Source organism: Sceloporus occidentalis, unplaced genomic scaffold (genome assembly GCF_023333645.1).
Source record: "Sceloporus occidentalis isolate IW3139 unplaced genomic scaffold, rSceOcc1.0.p SCAF_5, whole genome shotgun sequence".
NCBI classification, from domain to species: domain Eukaryota; kingdom Metazoa; phylum Chordata; class Lepidosauria; order Squamata; family Phrynosomatidae; genus Sceloporus; species Sceloporus occidentalis.
Window position 1 is genome coordinate 6,671,931 of NW_028316985.1, and position 14,236 is coordinate 6,686,166.

At 42.4% G+C, this 14,236-nt stretch overlaps 1 protein-coding gene across 2 annotated transcripts in view; it reads left to right on the forward strand.

Moving 5' to 3' along the window:
- Window positions 1-14,236, forward strand: part of PODXL (podocalyxin like) — a 109,185-nt gene that overhangs the window by 86,147 nt on the left and 8,802 nt on the right. For both annotated transcript variants that reach the window (XM_089527465.1, XM_089527464.1), the window contains exons 5-6: window positions 8,542-8,701; window positions 10,757-10,818. In XM_089527465.1, coding sequence (XP_089383591.1) covers window positions 8,542-8,701; window positions 10,757-10,818 — 222 coding nt within the window. The remainder of the gene's footprint in view (window positions 1-8,541; window positions 8,702-10,756; window positions 10,819-14,236) is intronic.

A 14,236-nucleotide genomic window follows, 5' to 3' on the forward strand; every position in this document is an offset into this window, starting at 1 on the left:
GCAGAAGGGTGGCAGCAAAAGTTTTCAGTTTTTGGAAATTTTTGGATGTCACATTTCCAGAGTAGGGATGCTTAACCTAAAAAACACTGAGGGATTGGAGCCTGTGAGCAGGGTAGTTGGCAGATAGTGTGATATTTCAGTACCATCATGAATCAGTATATGAAACCTAATAGTGCTATGTCCAGTTAAACTGGGTAAAACAGTTTAAGAAGGATATTAGCAAGCCAGAACATGACAAGGGGAGAGTTGCCAAGGTGATAAAAGGCTTGGAAAACAACCTCAGTTAGGAATGGCTGGAGGAAGTCTGTAGGTTCAACTTGGAGAATAGAAGATTGAGAAGTGGCATGACAGACATCTTCAGATATCTGAAGGGCTTTGTTTTTGTGAAGTCGAAGGATTTGTTTTTGTTGTTGTTAATTTCCCTTGAGTTGACTGTAACTCAACCCTGGGCTGAGACAATCTCCAAGACCCCCTGTCCATCAACCACTCTGCTCAGATCCTGTAAATTCAGGCCTATGACCTCCCTCATTGAGTCTGTCAATCTGGTGTGGAGCCTTCCTTTCATTCTTTTGCCTTCTACCTTTCCTAGCAGTATTGTCTTTTCTAATTAGCAGGGCCTTCTCATGATGTGGCCAAAGTATGACATCCTCTGCTTTGTCATCTTGGCTTCCAGGGAAAGTTCAGGCTTGATCTGTTGCGGGATCTATTGGTTTGTCTTTTTGGCTTTCCACAGGATCCTTAGCACCCTTCTCCAGCACCACATCTCAAATTAGTTTATTTTCTTCCTATCAGCTTTCTTCACTGTCCAGCTCTCACATCTGTACATTGCAATGGGGAATACAATGACTTGGACGATACTAACTTTAGTGTTCAGTTGTATATCTTTACACTTTAGGATCTTGTCTAAGGACTAGGAATGAGACCTTCCCATTCCTAGTCTTCTTCTTGTTTCTTGACTTCAGTCACTGTTCTTGTCAACGTTTGATGCAAGACATGGGAACTCTTGGACTATTTTGATTTCCTCATTATTTCGGTGGAACTTAGTAGACTCTCTGTGCTCATTCTTTTTGTTTATGTTCAGCAGTAAGCCTGCCTTTGCACTTTCTTCTTTTACCTTCCTTAGTCATTGTTCTAAGTCTGTAATGTTTTCCATTAGTATTATGGTGTCATCCGCATATCTTAGATTGTTGATGTTCCTTCCTCTTATCTTCACTTCTCTTCCTCCTAAGTTTAAACCTACTCTTTGTATGATATTTTCTGTGTACAATTAAACAAGTGGGGTGATAATAGGGAGCCTTGCCTGACCCCCTTGCCAATTGGGAACCATTCTGTTTCTCCATATTCTGTTTCAGTAGCTGCCTCTTGTCCTAAGTATAGATTTCTCATTGGGACTATCAAATGTAGTGGCACTCCGATGTCTTTGAGAGAGTTTCATGGCTTTTCATGATCTATGCATTTTAAAGGGCTGTCAAGTAGGAAATTACAGATACACTTTTTCCTAATCTTCAGGCATATTGTTTTTGAAGGCAGTTTTCAATTTATCTTTTAGAAGGGAGTATAAGATTGATCCCATCTGATCATGGAAGCTAAGCAGGACCTGCTGTGGTTAGTATTTGTTTAGGAGACTGCCAATAAATACCTGGTTCTACAGGCTCTATTTCAAAGCAAATAACTGGCAAAACCACCTCTGAGTATCACTTGTCTGATAAAACCTCATAAAAGTAATAGGGTCGCCATAAATCAACAGGTGACTTCAGGGTGCGCACACACACCCCTATTGTTTTTGTGTGTCTTCCGGTCATTTCCAACTTATGCTGATCTTATCATGGGATTTTCTTGGCTTCATTTGTTCCGAGGTGATTTGCTATTGCCTTCTTCTGAGGCCGAGAGAGTGTGACTTGCACAGCTACGAGTATCCCTATTCAAGGAAAACCTTTCAACTGGGAGGAAATGGTGCCTCCGAACATGTGCATAGTGCCTTCCCTCATAAAACCCTAAGGAATTCTACTACCCTTCCCCTACTTCAAGCTGATAATTCATCTCCTTCCCAAGAGTTCTTGTCACCCTCACTGCCCAGCTTCTCCTCCTACCAAGCAAGGCTTTGTTCCTTGCTGTAGAGAGATCTTGTAGCACCTTTGAGACTAACTGAAGGTTTACTTCCTCACATGCATTTGCTGGAGACTCCACTTTCATATTGACATGATATACAAACAGTATGTAGAGATCTTGTAGCACCTTTGAGACTAACTGAGAAAAAGAGGTTGACAGCATGAGCACATATAGGTCTGTCCCAGTCTTTCCACTCCACCAGATGCATCTGAAAAAAATATATGTAAGTCTTCAAAAGCTCATGCTGCCAAATTCTTTTTTGCAGTTAGTCTCAAAGGTGCTACAAGATCACTCTACAAACTGATTCTACAGACTAACACAGCTATATATTTGTTCCTTGCTGTGAACTTCTTATTCACAGTCCTAAATATGCTGTGCCAGATCAGCTGTAGCTCTAGAAATGGAAAGGATATGATCTGAACCAGGCAGGAGGCAGGGTGGCGGGTTACTTAGAAGCCACTATTCTCATGGAGACCTTTCTTTCTTCTTTTCGGCCACCCCACCCCTCCCTCGAACAATCCATCTTAACAATGTCTCTGAGCTTTCCACGCCTGGGGAGTCCGTTCCTTCCTGCTGGGCTGGCTCTTGCATCCTGTCCCCTCCCTCAGCACCTCCCAAGAGCCTTTCTGCAAATATTTAGACAAGACAGGGTGGGATCAGCAGGAATCAACCTCCCTCCCCACCATCCCAGGAACAGAAAGTGCCAGGAGAGAGAAAGAGAGAAAGGGCCATGCTCTCAGAGCTTGGACATGTTACTTTGGAGGGATAAGAATACAGCTCCCATAATCCCCCAGCTAGCATAACAAATAGCTATTTTGGATAGAGAATCCTGGGAGATGTAGCCCAAAAAGGTCCCTCTCCCCTAAGGATCTATTTACTGTGGGTTTGGGATTTATTTTTTTATTTGTTCCACAAAACTACAGTCAGTCCTCCATATTGATTGATTTTTCCCCCCATGGGTTCAAAGCATCCACAGATTGAAAATATTTTAAAAATACACACAGTCCCAAAAAAAATCTTGATTTTGCCATTTTATATAAGGGACATCATTTAACTATGCTTGTTTTTAACGTCCACAGATTTTGGTATCCACGAGGGGTCCTGGACCCAAACCCCAGTGGATACCAAGGGCTCACTATACTTCATCTCTTTTAGTGAAAAAGGGCTGGGATGCTACAGCTTGTTATTCTTATGTGTATGCACTTCATTTCAGACTTGCAGCAACCCTAGCATAGCAGTCCCCTGAGGTTGAGGGAGTATTACTTGTCCAAGGTCACCCGAAACGAAATAGGGATTTGAACCCTGGTCTCTTGAGGATCCTAGTCCAGCAATCAAACCACTACATCATGCTGAGTCTTACAGCTGCACATGTGTAAGTGGGAAGTCTAGAAGATGGTCATCTGATCTATTGCAGTTCTCTTCCTTTAATGGATTACTTTCTTGCATCTGTGGGAAATTTAATATATAATCCAGTAGTACAGTGTGGTGGCCAAGAGCCGTTACAATGGGCTTTAAACTTCATCTCAGTCCACCCTAAAGGCGACCGTAAAGAAGCCAGAATTCAGAGACATAGTTGTGTTAGTCTGGAATATCAGTACACCAAAGGATTTTGTAGCACCTTTGGGGCTAACAGTGTGCAAGAAGTTGTAACATAAGCTTTCATAGACAAGGTCTGCTTCCTCAGATGCATGGAAGCCAGTCATTGTCAACCTCAGCCTCCATCTGTAATTCAGGGATGATAATTAAAAACGGACTGCTTCCAGGGTGGTTGAATTTGTAAAATTGTTTTTGGAAGGCTTACATAGCACCTTTCTGCAAAACCTCCAGGATGGTTTACCAAAACAGTCAAGATCCAATGCAGGAAAAAAACAACACAAAAGTGTTGCAAAAAAACATGCAAATGGTGAGAGAAAATACAGTATGTCCTCCACATTCACTGGGGTTAAGGGTGAAGAACCACCATGCATAATGAAAAAACAAGAAATAAAAGAACACTGTTCTTTTTACCTGAGAGAACATCTCTCTAGATATCTCCACATCCTCCAGTGCAACTCTGTCGTCAAAATCTGCCAGAGGTTGATCATAGACTTGTGCTTGAGGACCTACAAATGCCTAGAGAAGTGTTGTCTCTAGGAACTTGTAAGTTCTCTAGGAAAACTCTATGGTCAACTTCTGGCAGAGTTCAGCTGGAGGACTTCCTAGAGAGAACATACAGTTGGCCCTTCTTATACATGGATTTTTTTATACATGGATTCAAACATCCACAGTTTGAAAATGTTCAAAAAAGTATAAATTTCAAATATCAAACCTTGATTCTCCATTTTTATAAGGAACACCATTTTGCTATGTCATTATATTTAATGGGACTTGAGCATCCACAGATTTTGTTATCCACAGGGGATCTTGGAACCAAACCCAAGGGTCCACTGGATTAATCAAAACTGCAAATATTCAAATCTGCAAAAGTCAAAGCCTCAAATGTGGAGGGGCAACAGTATATGTGCTATTTACACTGAACCAAAAATGCATGTGTGAAGTCCTAGCTCAGGTTGGCCAGTGGTGAGGAATCATGAGAGTCCAGCAATATCTGGAGAGTCACCAGTTGTCCACTGTAGTAGATGGAACCATAGCCTTAATCTCAGCTGCAGGTTTCCTACTCACTCCATACATTATCATTATCATTTGGGTTTCATAGTCTGCCAGGTGTAATTGTCTGGAACTTTGGACCAACAATTATTTGGATTTTGTCCAAGAATATAAGAATCAGTGAAGTATTGTCAGATGACATGGTATGATCCAAGTAGGGTCCCCTTGTTTGTTAAAAAAAATGTGAATGGCAGTTAGAGATTGGTCCCAGAAAACCACAAAGAGAGGGGAAAGATGATGAAGAAAGTGATGCTGGTGACGATGATGGTGGTGGTGGTGGTGGTGATGATGATGATGATGAACAAAGTTAACAATTGTGCTGGTTACATTCTACCCTGACACACTGAGAGGCTTTTGGATTGCAGCCCATGCGCGCTCCAACATGGAACATAACAGGGAGATATCCAGACACATACATTTAAGTTGTACGATAGATTATTATCATTGGGATCATTTTAAAACTTTAGCTTACTGGGCTGGGTTGTTGATGTGCAGCTAGAGAAAGAGAAAAGAAAGTCCAGTTTATTGTAATCAGAGCCCACACCCTCTCTTGTGTACCTTTTTTTGGAAATGTGACCTTTATGTATATATGGGTCCCTCCCTTGCTCCCTGACTAGGCCCCATGGGAGTTGCTGTTCCTGTAAATCTCCCAGCTGCAGCCTTTAGATAAAAAGTGATAGGGATGTCATGGTGGGGAGAGTGTCCAAAACTGATTTAGCTCATGATTTTTTTTAAAGGTGATTTTGAACTCTCATTTGCATCCGCTGGGCCAAACAGGCTGTGGGTCAAAATGGAAAAATAATAGAGCCAGTGCACTTGGCCCTAGGAGATAAATCTTCCTCAGAAATTCATCCCAGAGAGTGTGTTGTTTTTCCAGACTCGCAACCCTCTCAGGATTTTATTAACTTGCTGCCTTCCAGGTATGGTTGCACATCAAGTTCTAATCGTGCTAGCCAACAACATCCCATTTCGACTGTGGATGGGAGTTACATTGCAGCAAGCAAGATGGGGAGAGATTCATTGTTGTTGCTGCTGTTGTTGTTGTTATTTCTTACCTGCCTCTCCCCATGGATCGTGGTGAGGAACAACAACAATGGACAGATAAACAACATCAGTTAAAATACACATCAATTTAAAATGACAAATAACAAGTACATATAAATGACCCACATTTAAAATTCATCATTTAAAAATCAACTGGATAAGCCTGCTGGAAGAGACTAGTCTTCAGTGCTGTTTTAAATTGGGACAGTGTATTCAGCTGTCAAATTTCTTCCAATGGAAACCCGTTGGGTGACTGAGCAAGTCACAAGGCAAAACACTCTCTGAACAAATCTTGCCAAGAAAACCAAAAAGCTTTAGGGTTGTCGTAAGTTGGAGACAAAATGACACACAACAAAGATATGGAGAAGCTCAAGTTGCTCGTTCTCTGGTTAATTAAGTGGGGTTACAGGAAGGTCCATAGCTTAGCAGTGCAACATCTCCTTTGCACATTGGATGAGGTGGAAACAGGGCTTATCGGAAACCCTGGAGAACGAGATCCCATCACTACTGAATGAGATGGACACCTAAAGATGTAAAATTCCTTTTTCATTCCTACATGCAGGAACTGAAACTAGAATGCTTTTTTGCCACTAAGCAAATGTATGAGAATTTTCACTCATTTTAGGCTTTTTTTTAATTTTGTTGTTGTGATTATTTGCTGTCAAGTCAACTTTGATTTATGGCAACCCTGTGAATGAGAGACCTCCAAGAAGCTTGGTCTTCTACAGTCCTGCTCATATTTTTCAGTGTGATCTCATGATGTGTCCAAAGTATGATAGCCTCAGTTTAGTGTTCTGTGCTCCTAGTGAGAGAGCTAGCATAGCACACATTGGACTAGGGTTTTAATCCCTGCTCTGCCTCGGAAACCTACGGAATGAACTTGGGCAAGTCACTCTCTCTCAGCCTCAGAGGAATGCAATGGCAGACCCCATTAGGGAGAAAAACATGATAGGTTCATGTTAGGGTTGTCATAAATCAGAAACAAAAGCACACAACAACAAGAAGAAACCCTCAGACAATTAAGCGCAGTGTAATGCAAGGACCAGATGAGGATATGTCAAGATGTAAAGGCCAAAAAATGATTGAGGGGAAGGGGACACATATATACTTGAGCCTTCGTACCAAGAATTCTTATCCATGGATTTAACCATCTGTGACTTGAAAATTGTGTGTGTGTGTGTATTGTGTGCCTTGAAGTCATTTTATGGAAACTCTAAGGTGAACATATAGCATGGGGTTTTCTTGGCAAGATGTGTTCAGAGGAGGTTTGCTCTTGCCCTGAGGGTGAGAGAGTGTGACTTGCCCAGGGTCAACCAGTGGACCCTCAGAGGCCCAATGTTGGTATCATTCCAGTGCAAAGTCAAAGCATGGATTTTTATTTAAGCTTTCGGAGCCTAACAGATTTTATTCCATTTATACACTTGCTATGACTTGTACTGTTTTAAATGGCTTTAGATGGCTTTATCTTGTTTTAATGAAACCTGGATGATTTAATAAGTTTTCATCTAGAAGCTTTCAGTCTTCTAAAATTATTGTTTTGAATTGTTCTAATTTCATTTTCTTTGGGGGGATATGCTATCCTGAGGTTTTCAGATGTAGAACAAGATAGAAATATTTTAAATATATATTATTTTATATATATCCTGCCTTTCACCTTGTATAGGAGCCAAGGCTGCTTACAGGCATTTAAAGTACTGTTAACAATTGTTTGAACAAAAGTAAAAAAATTAAAATTAAAAGGTTTAGTTAAAAAAAACCACAAGGTTAAAACAGTACAAAACACAATGAAACCATAGTAAAAAAGGGATACTAACGCGATCTATTAAAAGCACTTTCTGCCTCATACCAAAGGCCTGCCTGAATGTGTGTATGTATATATGTCTGTGTGTATGTATGCATATGCTGACATGTATGTATGTATATGTATGTGTGTGTGTTTGTGTGTATGGTGCATTTTTACAGTTAGTACCACAAATGTGGTGGTTGCTCCTTTGGAGAAGACTAAGGCTGCATCTAAACTGCAGAATTAATGCAATTTGACACTTCTTTAACTGCCATGGGTCAGTGCTATGGAAGTCTGGGATTTGTAATTTTATGAGATATTCCACCTCTGTCAAGGAGATCTGGTACGAAAACAAACTACAAATCCCAGGATTTCATAACATTAAGCCATGACAATTAAAACAGTAATCAAACTGCAATAATTCTGCAGCATAGCAGCAGCCTTAAAAGCCCAGTGATCTCAAATATGTATTTATTAAGAAGATTGCATCTTGCTCATGGCTGGAAGCTGTTTCATGCATGCACCTATAAATAATGCTTTGTGTGGAAAGAAACCTTTAGCTGATGGCTATAGCTGTTATAACCATCCAGGAAACCTTATTCAAAACCTCTCCACCCTGATTCTGTTCACTCACCCTTCCTCCATTACTAGAATGTAAAAGATGCTGTGGAGCAGGGGGGAAAAGCATGGCATCAAAGGAGAAAGATGACCGAACAAAAGGTCTGCAAAGAAAGCACTCCCCTGACAGGTATAGCAGTAATTGTCCAAAATGACAGCTGCTACAGTCACCTGGAGACTTTTTATCGCATGCAATTTCATTCCCAGGTATCTTTGCAAATGGGCACTTTGAAGACTATAATTGATGCTGCCTTTATGTTGGAAAAGGATTCTGGGAGGGAATCACAAATTGTCAATGAGAAAAGCCCTGGCTGTGACAAGAGGTGTTCTTTCTCCTATAGAAGAGCATCGAGAGCAGCTCTCTGAAAGAGCGTCTCATGTATGAACTCTGCAGAGATGTGAAGTCCACCTTCAACCAGAGCCGAGATGATTGTACAGTGCGTCTGGCCTCTGTTGCAGATGATCCCAAGAAACTGGCTATCATCCGTGTGTCTGTGACAAGTAAGTGTTATAATTCAAAGACAGCCATGCTAGTCTGTAGAATCAGTATGTAGAGAGATCTTGTAGCACCTTTGAGACTCACTGAAAGAAAGAAGTTGGCAACATGAATGTTCGTAGATTTCAATCTACTTCCTCGGATGATTTTGGTGGAGTGGAAGCTAGAGACAGACATATATACACCATAGGTATGTGAGAATGTCAATTCGAATTCAAAAGAGCTTATGAGACTAGAACTGGGAAGTTCCAAACCTGCACCTTTCTGCTTTTTCTCACATTATTTCATATTATTTATGCCAGGGTAGGCAAAGTGCAACCTACATTCTTCAGTAACCCCCCCCCCCCCCAATCAAGAACCACAAGACTCCCCACCCCAATTTTGGTTTCTGCTTTTTGTTTTTTAATGAAAAATTCCCTTCAACGCCTTCTAGGGTAGAGTAGGCAACACCCAGACCACAGACAGGCTTCAAAGTTTGGTCCTTAAATCCCCAGATGCAAAAGTGATTCCCCCCCCCCCCACTCTAGTGATGAGAATTGATCAAAACCACTGCAAAAACAGCCGTTTTCTCCTTAGTCCCTCAAATACAGTCAGCTCTCCACATCCACAGATTTCTCCACAAGCATCCACAATTTGAAAATAATTTTAAAATGCATAAATTCCAAATAGCAAAGCTTGATTTTGCCATTTTATATAAGGGACACCATCTTACTGTGTCATTGTATTTAATGGGACTTGAGCAGCCACAGAGTTTGGTATCCACAGGGGTTCCTGGAACCAAACCTCAATGGATACCAAGGCCCCACTGTAACCCCAATAGCACAAAAGGGGGCAAAAACAGCTGAAAATCAGACAAAAAGGGATCCAAAAGTGACATGATGTCACTCATGGTTACATCAGGCATACCACTGTGGCGCAGATGGGGAGGTGCAGTGGCAAAAAGTGTTACTGCCTCCTACTTAACTGCCTACTCCTGCTGTGGGGAGTATGGAGCAAGGGTTGTTACAGTCTTAAGAGAGCCTGGCCTGTTTGAGGACCAGGAGAGGTATTTTTTAGTTTGGGAAGTTGCCTCACCAATTATTTCCTGGTTTAAAAAAAGGTCTCTCCTAGTTCTAAAGCAACCCAAGAGGGAAAACCCACTCCAGAGTTGCTCCCTCCCTACATCCACTAGGATGGAGGACATTTTTAAAAGAACAAAGTAAAAAGTTAAAACTCTTTCTATCCTTTCCCCTCTATCTTTAATAGTTCAACCAATCTATTTTTCCAATATAAATATATACTATATATATATATATATATATTACTCTTTCTATCCTTTTCCCTCTATCTTTAATAGTTAATTTATATAACTATATAAATACCAGCCATAGTTAGAAAGGAAGACCTGACATTCAAAGTATATGGAAAGATTCAAAAATATCTTTCAAAAAAGAGAGAAACAAGTAGAGATAGTGTCACCATCTTCCTCTTTGCTTTAGTTGCAAATAATATTTGACCAGCCCTGTATTTGGGAGGCCTTTTTAAATATATCTGTGCTCTGCTGTCCCCTTGTGGTCAGCCACTTTCAGGGATGCATTTTGTTGTGTGCCTTTAAATCATTTCCAACTTATAGTGACTGACCCTAAGGCAAACCTATCATGGGGGTTTCTTGGCAAGATTTGTTCAGAGGAGATTTGCCATAGTCTTCACCTGAGGCTGAGAGCCTGTGATTTGCCCATTACCATCCAGTAGATTTCATGGCTGAGCTGGGAATCAAACCCTGGTCTGCAGAGTTGTAGTCCAACACTCAAACCACTATGCCACGCTGGCTCTCCCTGGGATGCATTACTCCTTGCCTAAGAAAACCCTACGAAATTCATGGAGTCTCCATAAGTCAACAGGCAGCTTGAAGGCACACACACCATTGAAAACTGTAAATTTCTGATAACAATTTTTCACTCGATTTCATTTTGTATTCTTTAAATGTTTGGAAATTCTGGGATATATCTTCCAGGAACCAGGTGAAATCATGGTATTTGTCTCTCCCTCTCCCTCCTTCTCACTTCGCTTACCTCCATTAGCACACTCGATAGACGATGAATTATCTGAATCTCTGGCAGTGAAGAAAGGAGAATTGGAGAAGGTAAGCTATGAGAGGGAAATAATGCTCAATGGAATCCCATTAAAGGGGGTTTGCCATTGCCTTCCTCTGAGGCTGAAAATACAACTTGCCCAAGGTCATCTAGCAGCCTTCCATGGCCAAGCAGGGATTCAAACCCTGGTCTCCCAAAGTCCTAATCCAACACTCTGACCACTACACCATCCTGGCTCCTGTTCCGTTATCATTCCCCAAAATTATGAAATAGGGTGTCAGTTCCCAAGTTTTATCCACCTCATATCTTTCCTTCCATGGCATCCTTTGTTCCCTCCACAATAAAAGTATAGTGTCTAGATCAAGAGAAGTAATAGTGTCACTGTATTCTGCTTTGGTCAGGCCCCACCTGGAATATTGTGTCCAGTTCTGGGCACCACAATTCAAAAAGGACATTGAGAAACTGGAGCCATGTGTCCAAAGGAGGGCAACTAAAATGGTGAAGGGTCTGGAAACCATGTCCTATGAGGAACGACTTAGGGAGCTGGGGATGTTTAGCCTGGAGAAAAGAAGGTTAAGAGGTGATATGATAGCCCTATTTAAATATTTGAAGAGATGTCATATTGAGGAGGGAGCAAGCTTGTTTTCTGCTGCTCCAGAGAACAGGACCCGGAACGATGGATGCAAGCTACAGGAAAAGAGATTCCAGCTCAACATTAGGAGGACCTTCCTGACAGTAAGGGCTGTTCGACAGTGGAACAAACTCCCTCGAGTGTAGTGGAGTCTCCTTCCTTGGAGGTCTTTAAGCAGAGGCTGGATGACCATCTGTCGGGGATGCTTTGATTGAGATTTCCTGCATGGCAGGAGGTTGGACTGGATGGCCCTTCTGGTCTCTTCCAACTCTTTGATTCTATGACTATGACTCTATGACACATCAGCTGGTGCCTTTAAAACAGGGATGGGCAACTTGTAGCCCTCCAAATAAAGTTGGATTTCCAATCCCATTATCCTTCACTATTAGCTATACTGGAAATGAGGGAGTGTACTTCAGCACCACCTAGAACAAGCATGAGAATCAAGTAGCCCTCCTGGAATTGTTGGACTGCAGTTTTCAGCAGCCCTTCCCAGCATAGCTGATAGGAATGCTGGGGATTGCAGTCCAGTAACATCTGGCATGTCACATGATTTCTCCCCTTGAAGAAAATAGCCACAAAATTGCCACTCCTGCTTTAGGGTGAGGAAAACAACTTGCCCTCTCGACCCTTGCCCATCATGGCTGGCCGTCCAGGGGGGAGATGCATTGAGGAAGTTCCTTATGGATATCATCAATGCGTCCTTCAGGGAAGGACATATTCCATCTTGTTTGAAGGAAGCGGCTGTTAGGCTGCTTCTGAAAAAAACTTCCCTTGACCCCCTGGATATGAATAATTACAGGCCAGTCTCTTTACTATCATTTTTGAGCAAGGTGATTGAGAGGGCAGTTGCTCTTCAACTCCAAGCTGTCTTGGATGAAACCGATTGTCTAGACCAGTGATGGTGAACCTTTTAGAGGCCGAGTGCCCAAACTGCAACCCAAAACCCACTTATTTATTGCAAAGTGCCATGTCCCTCTGGCTTTCTAGTAACAAACTCTGTGCTGGAGTGACAGCACATGTGCCCACAGAGAGGTCTCTGAGTGCCATCTCTGGCACGCGTGCCATAGGTTCGCCATCACTGGTCTAGACCCATTTCAAACTGGCTTCAGGACAGGCTTTGAGGTTGAGACTGCCATGGTTGCCTTGACCGACGATCTGCATCTGAGCATCGACAGGGGCAGGGTGACCCTGCTGGTGCTCTTAGACCTCTCAGCGGCTTTCAACACGATAGATCAGGGCATCCTCTGGGAGGGTTAGGTATCAGAGGCACTGCATTGCAGTGGTTCCGGTCCTTCCTCTCGGGCAGGTCCCAGAGGGTGCTGCTCGGGGACAGTTGCTCCAGTAAAAGGGGTTCCACAGGGTGCTATACTGTCCCCAATGTTATTTAACATCTATATGAAGCCGCTGGGTGAGATTATTCGGAGTTATGGAGCTGGGTGTTATCAGTACGCTGATGACACCCAGATCTATTTCTCCATGTCTCGTTCGTCGGCCTCGAATTCTGATGGCGTCTCTTCTCTCGGTGAATGTCTTCGGGCAGTAATGGGCTGGATGAGGAAAAACAGATTGAAACTGAATGTGGACAAGACGGAGATGCTCACGGTAGCAGCCCCAAAACCAAGAATTGGGTTGCAACCTCCAGTCCTGGATGGGATCACACTCTCCTCCAGTGACTGCGTTCGCAGTCTGGGGGTGCTCCTTGACTCGTCACTCCTGATGACAAATCAGGTGAATGCGACGGTCAGGAGCGCCTGTTATCAGCTTCGGCTGATACGCCAGCTGCGCCCTTTTCTGGAAGTAAGGGATCTCGAGACTGTTGTACACGCGCTGGTAACTTCACGTCTAGACTTCTATAATGCGCTCTACATGGGGCTACCCTTGTGCTTGATTCGGAAACTGCAATTAGTGCAGAATATGGCGGCCAGAGTAGTGTCAGGAACATCGAGGAGGGACCATATTACTCCGGTATTAAAGTCCCTCCACTGGCTGCCTATTAGTTTCCGGGCCCAGTACAAGGTGTTGGTTATCACCTTTAAAGCCCTAAATGGCTCGGGTCCAAACTATTTCAGGGACCGCCTCCTCCCATACAATCCTCCCCACACACTGGGAGGAATTTGCTGCAGCCTCAAAGATCTAGGCTTTCGGCTACCTCCCAGAGGGCTTTTTCTGTTGTTGCCCCCAGATTATGGAATGACCTGCCGGACGAGATCCGTCAATTGACATCTTTAGACAGCTTTAAAAAGGCTGTCAAGACGGATCTCTTCTGGCAGTCTTTTCCTGGATAGATAATCCCAGCCTCAGGAACCCTCTTCTCATGAGAGTCCCTAAGGTCCTCTCTGGAAATTTGAGTGGAATGCTGCCACAGTTTGCTGTTTTGTTTTTGTCTGTTTTGTAATGGTGTGTATGTGTTATGTTGATTTAATTTGTTGGTTTTAATTATAATTGATTTAATAACTTTTTAAGAGGGGGGAGGGAAGTAGATTTTGATATATATTGTATTTTATTATTGTTAGCTGCCCCGATTGACCTGAAAGGGGCGGGATATAAATAAAAATTTATTATTATTATTATTGTTATTATTATTATTATTATTATTATTATTATTATTAACTGCTATGAAGACTAGACTTTTTCTGGGGTATAAAGTACATTGAGGGTTGGACACAGGTAGCCAAATAGTGGGCAAGACAATCTAATGCCAACCCAAATTTCTGGGCTGTCAGAAGTGGCATTTTGGGGTGGTAGAGGAGGGCCTCTTTCTGTATGTCGGTATGTATTTATGTATTTGTTTAATATCCTGCCCTGCTCCTTATATAGGATCCAAATGCAGCTTA